We start from the raw sequence: 12267 nt of genomic DNA, 5'->3' as shown, positions 1-12267 counted from the left end.
GCATTGGCCTTTCTTGGAAAACACTGTACTGCAATGGAGGGAAAATAAACAGGCTCCAATTGTTAAATGTATGGTGCCAGGGCAACTGGTCTTCTTAAACTGCAGGATAGTGGTAAAATAAAGATACAACTATCTTAAAATATTGTGAGTGATTTCTGAAGGGATTACATTAAACCGCTAAAACTGAATTTGCTGACAATACTCGTAGTCCCCCTCTGGCGTTCCATTTGACCTACACGACAGAGACATCTGCTGCAAATTTTGTTTGCCTTTGAAGATTTTCCCACAAATTGTATAGCTCTCTTGGTAAAGGAACTAACACCTCTCTCAGAGGGTAAGGTCGGGAAAGGTACTTAAGAGGAAGTTACAGGACAAAAGGGAATACTACTTGAGGGATAATTATCACGAAGGCCCTTTGATGTAGGACAGACTGCGACGAGGGAAGGCCCAGAGAATCTAAGAAGACAGAAACCTGAAAGAAGATGACTTTGGCCATCTTTATTTTTACTGCACATCTTTTCTTCCTTCTCCTTTGGCTTCCTGCAAATCAAGTGCACTGGTTATGACACAGCAGAGGAGGGAGATCCTTCACAGAGACACAGATTTAGCTAAGGGGATGCTTGAAAAGAAGGACAAAACCCTCGTTAGGATTCTGCTAAATATGGGGATGAACCGCCCCCATTTAGTGAACCATCTTTAAGAATCACCTTTAATGGAAGAAAGATCCAGACAGAACTCTTGTTGGAGTTACAGCTGCTCATGGTCCCTACTGTAGGGTACAGAGAACATTTCCAGGGGAGCTGGTCACACCTTCCCCAAACTGCTGGTACACAGGCAGCTTGCCCAGTACCGTGACTGACCCTGCAAGCAGCTCTGAAGTATTTCCATTGATTGGTAAAAGTAGGCAAAGCATAATTCTGTTTAATGGGCCTGGTGAAAGGACCCACAGTGCTGCAGTCACAGAGTTGCCTCTTTGGCAATGCTAGTTGCACAACCCAGTGTTAGGCGGAAACCTGTGCAGTTCCCTCTGGGACCACTGCAAAAGATTTAGGCCTACAGGTGTTTGGCAGTAAACCCACTTGGTAGCAGTCTGTACCACACAGATTCACTTGGTAGCTGTGGCTGAGCAGTCAGACTTCCCTCAAGAAGAGTTAGGCAGTATGTGGAGTATACAATATAGGGCAATCTACACAGTAGAACAAGCAAACACGGAACAAGGCTTCGGTGTAAAGATATAAAGGCATTTATTTGTAACAACAGATCTATAGAAAACACTCTGGCACTAATACGGCAAACAACTTCAATCACAATTACTATAAGAAAAAGATCAATCCCCCTAACAATAGTTCGACAAGTCTAGGTTCAATGGCATCACTTATTTGCAGACAGAGGTGAATGCTTTAACCTAGATGGCACTCTAGTATTCGTGAGGACGGGAGAGAAAAATGGCAGGTGATGAAATCACTCGGCACCAACACTTTTACGAACAAATGCAAGGCAAGTAAGGCAGGGTCTACTGCAGATCACAAAGTTCAGAGGCCAGGCCCACTCGGAGAGAGGCAAGGCGATATGTCCCAAAAAGTGTCTCAGTGGAAATGCGCTTCGAGTCTTTATCGCAAATTGTTATGGAAAGTTTGGACCAGTTCAGAACAGCAAGTTAAAGAAAGCTTGGAGGCGACCCAATGGAGAGGCGAGGATTAAGACACCTCACTCTATCCGGCAGAAAGGGAAGCCAGGCGGACACAGTACCTTGTTTGTGGAGAGACAGCTCCGGCGGGGGCAGTTGTTCCTGGTGGTGGATGCACGTCGGGTCTTTGCCAAGAGAAGAGATGATCTCGTCGTCGAAGGAAAGTGGAAGATCGTTGCACCACCAGGGAAGAGACCAGCCGCGGAGTGCTCCGTCACAAGGCACCACCTTTTGGACGCGGTACAGGGGTAGTGGCTATCCGGTTGCCGGGGTGCTCTGCACGGGCAATTCAACCACTGCGTCCTGGAGCGAAGAAAAAGCAAAGGGGACTGGTTGTTCCCACCAGTCAGGGGAAGAGACTCTCCGGCAGGGAGATCTCCTCTGTCGTCGGGAAGTGGTGAGTCGGTTCAGCAGGGCTCCACCGGAGGTGTCGTCGTTGCAGGTCGGCTCAGCTTTACCCTCGTCGGATTCTTAGGTCCTGTGGCGACTTCTGAAGATCCAGTCCCAAAAGCCCTACTTTTATGTAGAAAACCCCCATTCATTCAGCCTAGCTGTCAATCAAAACACGCTAAGTGGTGAGCGGGGTGGCTCACCACTTGGGCCAATCACACCAGAGTGCGACTGGAGTTGGCAAGGCAACTCAGTCCAGGGTGCCTAAACCCCCTCCAACACCCCCTGGGGTACCCAGACAGAATGGCACCACTTTGGAGGGCCTCTGTGCAGAGGCCCGCCAAAAGTGGAACAAAGGGCTCAACCTTTGGTTTAGGAGTCACAGAGACGAACATAGACGCCATTTTAAAAACCGAGTTCTGGCAGAAAATACCACCCAATAGACTTATTTAAGATAAGTAAATCGGTGGTATGTCAGAGATTAACGAGAATAAGTATCAACCTCCAACAATGGGAAGAATCCCATAGGGTTATATTCGGGGTCGAATATAACAAGTAGTTTCCACTGCCACCAGCCAAAACTCGACGAGGGGGGACGGGACAGTGCCCCCTCGAATAACAGACCCAGGGGTAATCGAATTACCCCTACTAGTACGTCCACAATAGGATGGTTTGTACTAGTTCTGTTAGTAAATTTAGGTCTAGTAAAGCCAATGGTGACTTTACATGCCCGGGGAGACAGTAGTCAGTCCCCGGGTATAGAGTCTATGATGGAGGTCCGCTAGGACGCCCTAGTGTTAGGGCACGGAGGGTGCGGTGTACCACACATAGAGAAACATATGAGACCCTACGGAGTAAAAGACCCCATAGCCCATCAAACACATTGACATTTAAAGGAATTACACACATTCATGTCCAAGAGTGGGAGAGAAAGAGTCTCACTCTTGGCAGGATGGAAAAAACAAACTCCAGAAATCCAGCAAAGCTGCTGGGGGACTCACTAGGTTAGGAAATTCAGCCTAAAAAGAGAATTCTCCCTAACACCCAGCATTTTGTTATTGTGGTCCCAATCGATAATCAATAGCAAGACAAACTCAAGAAAATTGAGTAACTACAAATGCACAAGAACAACTGTCAAACAGGAACGTCTGGGAGCAATTTAGCAATCTCTCACCAATGTAATGCAAAACACAAGCTTTTAAGTCAAATCTGCGTCACAAATGACGTCATGGTTAGTAATCAAAAACACACTTTTATTAACTCATCGTGCTGGTTATTGAGATATAACCCTTGTACATTCCATAAGCGAAGGCTACTACTATTGGGTATTACATAACTGATGGCTCCTCCTAAGTTCACGGAAAAATATCAGGGCTCCTGGTTATGACCCCATTCTGCCCAGGTGGGCTATATAGTGAAAGAACAAATGAAAAGTGTCAATCTTACCTATACGTATGCCCCAATAGTTTGTTGTATACAAGATATAATACACACCTTATTGTGTTGGTACAAAGTGTTTGTATTCAAAGTTAAGGACCTAATGGTCTGATCGCACACATAAATATAGGGCCTCATTACACGGACGGCGGTAACCATGGCGCTATTAGTGCCATGGTTGCTGCCGGTATTTTACAGAGTCCGCCATGGTGAATGGCGGAATTACCACCTTATTCCAAGGTGTGTGGGGGCGGTAATTCCCCATTCACCATGGCACTTCCCCATTCCCATTTTTGCCCCCATAGGGTTCAACGGGAATGGGGAAGGTGGTAATTACGATACCGCAAATTGTGGTACCGTAATTACCTCCAAGGTCCCTTTGCGGGTCCAGTCCTTAACGGCTGGTAAGGTAGGATCCCTTTGTGGGATCCTACCTTAACGGCTGGTAAAACCAGCCGTTAAGGTAGGATCCCACAAAGGGACCTCGTAGTAAGGCGGTAAGGGTTTACCGGCACTGGTACCCTTACCGGTACCAGTAAACCCTTACTGCCGTCCATGTAATGAGGCCCATAGAGTTTTCCATTCAAAAACATGAAATAAATACATGATGTTGGAAAACAAACATTTTTGAGATAATTAAGACTCAAAATTCAATACAATGGAGTTAGACAATACAAAACCTACTGCTGTGCAGTGCCACAACAGGGGTCAAAACAATTGTTACATTGATATAGCAGACAACATAAAAAATGTCAATAGAAGCAGTGTTAACAATTTTGCACTGCACTTAGGATTGAGAAATCGTCCAAACGACAATCAATGTAACAATTGTTTTGACCCCTGTTGTGGCACTACACAGCAGTAGGTTTTGTATTGTCTAACTCCATTGTATTGAATTTTGAGTCTTAATTATCTCAAAAATGTTTGTTTTACAACATTATGTATTTGTTTCATGTTTTTGAATGGAAAAGTTCACCCTACTACAAAATGTTACATTTCGGTCTAGCGTGTAATTGATTAGCACTATAAAACATTACTCAACAAAGCAGACAGGGACTTGATCAGTCGGCAATTGCTCATCTGACCGTGGGTCCTTTAGTGTGCTCGGTGAGGAAGTACAGATAAATGGGCTACTGCAATCCAATTTGAAGAAGTCACTCCCTTCTTGTTCACAGGCCTGAGATCTTATCTGCCAATTTGTTTGTGGCCTTGGCATGCTGTCCGTGCCTCTGCATGTAACAAGGGCGTGGCAGGTGCATTATCTAGTTATGGTTGGAATCTACACGCACGATACCGATCACATGGTATGTGATGAATCCTCCAGAATCCTCACAAACACACTACCTGAAGTCTCCTCCCAGGTGGCAAGAGGAAGGCAGCCGCTACCAGATCCCGACCCTGGGGGTGATGTTAGCCGGTAGGATCACCGGGGAGGACAAGGGTCCCGAGGGATTGAGAGGGTTTTACCAGGAGCGACGTGGTATTTATCTTCCTCCGGAGACAAGATTTCCATGATGCCAAAATATTGAATGGCGTACTGTCCAAGTAAGCTCTCTTTTTTTAAAAGTACTTACCTTGGTAGTAGGGAAATTATTATACTACCCAACATGGAAATCTGAACATTAACATCCGAATTTCTGATAAAGATAATTCTTCCTTAAAACCAATCATTGATTAATTCGAAGTCCTATCCTAGAGGTGTATTTAATATACAAAAGGACTTTGGGGAAGTTAAAGATTGCATTTGGGATAAAAACATTATCAATCTCAAGTCCCACCATTCCATGGGTACTGGGATGAAGAGGATGAGCTTCGAGGTCATAAACTGCAAAGTGCACTTTAACATTTCTAGTGACCCACACTTCAGCAGGACATTTCACTAAATAAGGCCTCCTTGAGCTATTAGATCAGGAGGGGGATCTGAAGGGTGGAGGAGATGCCAGTTGAATTTGCAGTTGCAGAAGCAGAGAGAAGACCCCTGAACCACTGCTGTTGCAAATGCAAAGCCTGGTCCTGAGAGGGTATTTAATGCTGAGACACTGAATTGCAGAGGTCACGCAATTTCTTAGATGAGTTTGTACCAAACTCATCTAAGAAAGTTACCTGAATTGTATACTCTGTTGAAACTAAAGCCAGAAAGGAAAGGTTTCAATTTTCATGGCCTTGCCTATGAGGGGTAAAGAGTGAAAGTGTTTGAAGACTTGCATTGCCAAAGTAAAGTGAGTGAAATTACAACCAGAAGCAATATCAAGCATTATCAAAGTAAAGAATGGGCTTTACTTTGGAAAGCAAAGAACCTGAATTGTCAAGATAGCCAGAGGACATTGTTGCAGGGAATTTGTAACTATTGGTCCCAAGGCAAGGAAGGAGAGATATTTGATCCTTATAACAACAAGTATTGCTTACGTCAAGGAAGCGCAAGTGTGGCCAAGAGACATTACCAACAGTTGGTTGATGTAGAGTTGAGTACTAAAGAGTGGCAGGAGATAATCTGTCCTTGTAAACAAAATCAAGGAAGAGGGGAATGTAACCTGCATTGCCTAGGGCAAAGTGAATCAGTGTAACAAACAGCACTAATATGAATGGTGCACTTACAGAAGAGATGTTTAATCCTAATGTTGTTTGAAGCTGAAAGCCTTGTGAAATCATTGAAGGACAACCTTACCACAAAGTACTGACAGTAGTGTTAGGAGTGTGTAGTCCTGGCAGTAGAGCATACCAGGACAAGGATTGTTGTAGTGGTAGTCCTGGCAGGTTAGCGAACCAGGAAGAAGTGATAACAGTACTGCATTGTGGTTGAAGGTGGTTGAAGGTTACAAAGGAAGAAGAGTGGCAAGGCCGCTTCTGTTTTTTATGTGCTGTGGTAAAAACCAGTTGTGAAGTAAGATGGTACAACTTGTGAAACTGTTGTTGAAGAAAAAATCATTTTGGCAAATCATCGTTTCAATTGAAGAAGTAGTAATAATTATGATTGAATTTGAAGATAAAGACTTTTCTTCCATTATAATTTTGTTGAATAGCAAGTGAAAGACTTTTTTTAGAACACTAAGAACTTTGCGAACAAGAAGTGGCTTTCCTTGAGAAACTTTATTCTTTGGAACTTTTGTTAAAAAACCTCACTTTGAACCCGGGGAAGGGAATCCAACCAAGATTCAAAGATATATTGGTATCAGGTTCTTGTTGACTGCAATTGTTGTGTTAAGATTGAGAAGCCCTGCTTATCCTTTATGAATTTAATGTATGTTGATTGTGAGGAACAGATTCCTTTTGATTAGAGTATTTTTCTGAAGTTTATTTTAGATAGGCAGGGTGTTACACCATCCACTGGTCACCTTACGCACATGAATACCCGTGCAGCCACTAAGCCCTCCATCTCAGGTCCTGATCTGCCTTCCCCTTCTGACCTCATGTCCTCACTCCCTCAAGCAGCACGGCAGCGGCGCACACAAGGGCATCTAACGCGCTATGGTCATACTCACCCATTGCAACGTTGGCAGCTGCCCTGGCGTCTTGGAGACAGTCGACAGAGACGCCAGCTTTTTTCTTTGCTTCATCACGCCCCCAGGAAGACCCGGCAGCGTTTTTTTAAAACTTGGGTCATGTGACAAGGAAACGTGCTACATCATCGGTCACGTGATGGGGTCATGTGACACTCCTAGGCCCCTTCAAAACCGGAGAGGGAACGCTCATTCAGTGCTTCACAGCTGACCCAATCAGGCACTGTTCGGCGTCTTCCTGTCTCCACATCTTGATTCTGGACTACGGACTGTTCTTCTTGAATTCCTCTGTCAAGCCCTTGGATACTGTTTTGCTCTGCTGTTTCAGGACCTTTGAACTGTGTTTTTGGATTCCTTTGGATTACCCCTGGTTTCAACGAACTTGGCTGGCTTTTGACCTTGGAACTCTTAACGGACTGTTTTCGGATTTCCTCTTCTGTTACCTTTTGGAGTGCCCTTTCCATACAGGTCTTGCAGTGCCTATTTGCAGTAACAATCTACACCTACCTGCTGCCGCTTGCTACACTCTGCAGCCACACGGAACACCTCCATTCACATCTGTGCTCTTCCCGTCCCCAGACCCTTGGTAAGCCCCTTGATATTTGTTACCTCGCTATTCAGTGTATTGTTTGCCATTGTACTGACCCATTGCTTGCTTTACAGCGGTCGAGGGGTCACCGGTGTTCCTGGTTCCTGGTTCCTGGCGTTCTTCGGCACTCAAAAACCCTGTGGCCTCAGGGATCGCTCAGGAAGTTATTTGTATCTTTCTGAGTGGAACTTGTGGACAGAGGCCCCATAATCTTCACGACCATCAGGTCATAACACAGGGAAAGCCTCTTTACATTAGGGAAAGTGAGGCGCTTGTCCAACCCATTTGATTTAATAAAATGGCTAACTGCAGAAAACCTTTACTAAGTTGTCTGCCTCAAATTTCTGAGCCCACACAAGTAGGAAACCTATGTTCAGAATTCATTTTCATCTATATATTGAATATTGTTATTCTACCCTGTGTACGGTATTGTTCAGGAACCACTGACAACACTATGGGCCTCGTTACAAGTCCGGGCAGTAACTGTGCCGGAAAAACCGCAGGTTGCAGCCGGACCTGCAATGAGTTACCGCTTCCTGACTTGCCGGTAACACCAGGGCATTACAGTCCCGGCGGTCCGGGAAATCAGGCAACGGTCATTAATAGTCCTACAGGACTCAAAGGAAATGGGGACCACGGAAACACCGGCACCATATCGTAATGGTGCCAGTGTTTCCATGACAGTCTGCGGCCGGGTGGCGTTACGCCCGCCAGGTCAGACCTGGCGGGCGAGACGGCAAACGGCCACAAACTTGTACTTTGCCAGTCCGGAAACATCATTGGCAGCAAGCTTCCCGCCACCGTTAATTCTGGACCGGCAATGTTGTAATGTGGGCCTATGTGTTTATTTCTTATGAGATTGTTTGCCATGGTAGCTGTGTGCTCCTGGAAATCAAGGCTATCTGTGCTTTGTTGCTGCTACCAATAGAAATTAATTAACTTTATATTTGCATCCTGTGCTTTTCCGGGGAATGTTATCTAGTGTGAATGTCAACTGCACTGATCTTGATAGCTGGGCTTCTGTGTAAATATTGTGAAGCCTGAAATTGTGTGCACATCAGTTTGTGTCAAGATACAATATTTCTAAATGGAGGCCTTTAAGTGTTTTGTGTAAAAGATGGCAGCATACTGGGTCTTTCTCTGCCACGTTAGTGTTCTTTAAGTCTAATGCATTGCATATCACCATACATTAATCCCTGCCCATGTATTCTACCTTTAACCATAGTCATGTCTATGCTGCTTGTGTTACCCTATCAATGTATTCTGGAACCTCCTACTCTTGTAATTGCATTCTAGCTCGTTTTACGCTACTTGCGTGGCTCAACCTATTCTATTTTTTATAGTGGCTGCATTATCACTAATGTTTAAACTGGCTGTTTACAGGTCACTTGTCAATTTGTACCTTTGTTTACCTCTGTGATCATCTAGGGGGTGTTGGGAAGGAAGGAGGGTCTTCCCACACCCCTAGACGACACCGAACAAGCACTAGATGCTAACAGAGAACATTCAGGGCACAGGGGGTGCACTTACAAGGGGGTGCGGTATCACCTTAGTGCATGTATTATAAGCTATATGGTAGATGCAGGATACCATCTTGGCAAGCGCCAGCCATCTTAGAAACTAGGCCCAAGCTTGGTGAACAGCACTTTGTGTATTAGTATTAGGTCCCTTGCATGAGCGCATATACTAGCCCCATCCTGGCCAGGTCTCAGAATTGCATAACCTCCACCATTGTTTGGAGAGTTACAGGCCCTTGCGCCGTGGGAAGAATTACCCCTGCAAGGTCATGAGAAGGGAGCATAGTGCCTCTTGGCAGTACCATCCCACAAAGCAGTTAGCAAGGCCCCCCAGCCCCCAACGATCTCCACATGAGAAATACAGCTGTGCCATACTTTCATCCCATGACCCCCACATACCACAGTATCGTTCAAACCCAGACAACCGACCATAACACTTTTACACCCATTGACCGATCTCTAAGATCAGAAGGCAAGGCTATTGTGCCTTCAAGAATGGGTCACATGATTTGTGCAGTGAGGTGCAGGGTGGCATCAGAATTATAGCTCAAAACTAAGGTGAAGGACCTTGGGAGTTGCTGATCTGTCCTGGAACAAGTGAAGTGTGTATGAGTTACTGTGACTTCAGCGTGCCCCCCACCCCATCCCTGTATCTGCCAGCTGCCTTTTTACAATTGTAAGAATAACACTGAGTACTAGAGTACCTAATTAATTCTTAGGTCAGCTCACCGCCGATTAGGAGCTCAGCAGCACCCACGTGAACAGAGATGAACAGATAAAGATGGACCAATGGCCTGACATCCCATATGGAGCAGGCCCTACATCTATAGGCCTCCGCCAATCCGTGTTATAGAATTGTACTGTATGGTATGACATCATTAGTGATGCTTTTTGTACTTATAATCTACTGCACATGCTAACGGAGCTCACAACGTTCTGTGGCAGCAGAGTTCTTTGCTGATGCATTCCTATTTTTGTAGAAATAAATACTTGTTATCCTTGCAAGAGTGTCCTGGGCCTTTTTCCCTAGCGGGCTCTATTTTTTCTGGTGTGAGCGTGGAGGGCCGTGCCTTCAGGGGCGGGACCAAACTTTGGGTTGTCTTTATCTGCATCATACCAGTTTCCTGATTTGAGCCACACTGAGTCAACAATGAAATACAACCATGCTGATGACGTAAACCTACTTCCGCAATCTGTGCAACAAGCTATGCTTTTCTGCACCATTTTACGTGGAAACTCCAGTTGAGCTGTGAAGTGGATACCACTTGCCGCTGATGCCATACCCTCGAGACTGACTCGAGTATCGAACCATCAAGACCAAATCGCCTGCTTTTCATCATTGTATCATGATTCGTGCCATTTGAAAGCACTAACAATGGTTTGAGATTGTCGAAATCCTACAAAAGACTATGGAAAAGTTATGAGTGGACTAGAGGCCCCTAAAAAGGCTTTTCTAGGTGATGCCCCTTAGCTTTATATTTTGGGTTCTCCTGACTGTTAGGACACCAGTTGCTACCAAAAGTAATTCAATAGAGTAATTATTTTGCATTTCTCCGAGTTTTGACTCCCTCCTGTCATTTATACCAGGAACCATGAGCACATATACCTTTGGCTTGATCCCTGTATTTGCTTTTCATGAGTGTGATTGTGTTGTGCTTGAGTAAAGTTTCCATCTATTTTTGGACCACGCTGTATCGTTTGGATTCTTCTGTACCAGTTCACTTCTCCCTGCCCTCGGCCCATGCTACCTCAATAGGTGTAGGAGGTAGGACTGGATCACTGCTGCACTAGTAGTAGTGGTGGGTGGGGCGGAAGGTTTAGGAACCACAGCTCTTCCCCTGCACTAGTCATTTTATCACACATCCAGTCAGACTAATCACTCTCGCTGGCATGCCAAAGGTGTACTCTCTTTAAGTAAACGATAAAATAAAGGTGACAGAAACCTTAACCTTGATGGGACGGTGATTTCCACACTAAACCACTGTACCCAAGTCAGCAATCTCAGGCATGACCTAAACAAACTTAATTATGCATGCACTTCGGACTAGGGGTACTGGCAATTGCCATGACAGCTTAAAAAGGCTCCTCATGATGTGGACGATGCACATTCGGGTACATGCTGGGATGACACAGAAGAGCACCAACACTCATTCACAAGGCTGGGTACTGAACTGCGCAATACAATAGCACTAGTTACAATGCATCGCAAAAGCGCAGTGATTATCAGGCATAATGGGAATACCAGGAAGCAGAGTTACCTTATATATGTGGTGCTTCACGGACACAGATGGCAGTGGTATGAATGTACAGCCGTAGGTAGTTGCCGCTGATGGGACCGAAAACTAGGAGAATTGAGAGAAAGGAAGACACTTAGCACCATCAACCAGGGCCGCATTACTCCATATAGTGAGAATAGCTCATAAAGGCCTTGGGAAACCACTTGTGAGGACAGCAGGTGTGTGGTGCCCTTGTCGGCGGCATTGCTGAACATTTGCACTAGTGTAAGTGAAATTAGCACTAGGGCAAACATTGCTCTACAGCGGAAATCATGCTTTCAGTGCACTTCTGCGCCAGGGAAATGTTTTTCCCTAGTCTGAGACATATGCCCTGTTAAAAAAAAACAAAAAAAAACATGCATTGTAAGAATGTCTTTTTTGCACTAGGTTATGTTTTGCCCTAGTGAAAGAAAACATTCTGACAAAGCATTTGTGCACCTGCACTGGCGTGAAATTTCTTTAATACTCACCTGTGTATTTTCTATGCATAACCCAGGTATGGCAAACGGGGAGAAGCCTCCATGGTGGACTGGGAACCGAAAGAGGCCATGGAAATAATTTTCAAAATGGCCCCATATTAAATATTTTCAGCAAGACCAACCCTTTTCCTCTGGGAACATTTGGAAATACACCACAAAAGAGGCCCAGGGTGCAGAGGCCTACCAGAAAATCTACAGCGTTCCTTATAGGCCAGTCCACCCCTGGAAGCATCTGTTCTGCAAGTGGCCTCATCTGTAAAGGGTTTCCGCCATAGTAGCAAGGAAGAAAAAGTTACTTACCAACTGTAACGTTCTTTCGACTGGATGTTTCTCCCACGTATTCCTTATCTTTGATATTCATTTCCAGCTTGCTGGCCTCGTAAAAAGATGTCAGT

At 45.1% G+C, this 12267-nt stretch overlaps 1 protein-coding gene across 1 annotated transcript in view; it reads right to left on the bottom strand.

Moving 5' to 3' along the window:
- The window catches only part of LOC138580141 (putative DBH-like monooxygenase protein 2), a 460802-nt gene that overhangs the window by 405148 nt on the left and 43387 nt on the right, over nucleotides 1-12267 (bottom strand). Inside the window, exon 4 of the mRNA XM_069650458.1 lies at nucleotides 11376-11459. Coding sequence (XP_069506559.1) covers nucleotides 11376-11459 — 84 coding nt within the window. The remainder of the gene's footprint in view (nucleotides 1-11375; nucleotides 11460-12267) is intronic.

This window comes from Ambystoma mexicanum, chromosome 3p, assembly GCF_040938575.1.
Source record: "Ambystoma mexicanum isolate Mex_15411 chromosome 3p, UKY_AmexF1_1, whole genome shotgun sequence".
In the NCBI taxonomy this organism is placed as follows: domain Eukaryota; kingdom Metazoa; phylum Chordata; class Amphibia; order Caudata; family Ambystomatidae; genus Ambystoma; species Ambystoma mexicanum.
This window is presented reverse-complemented; position numbering and strand designations above follow the sequence as displayed.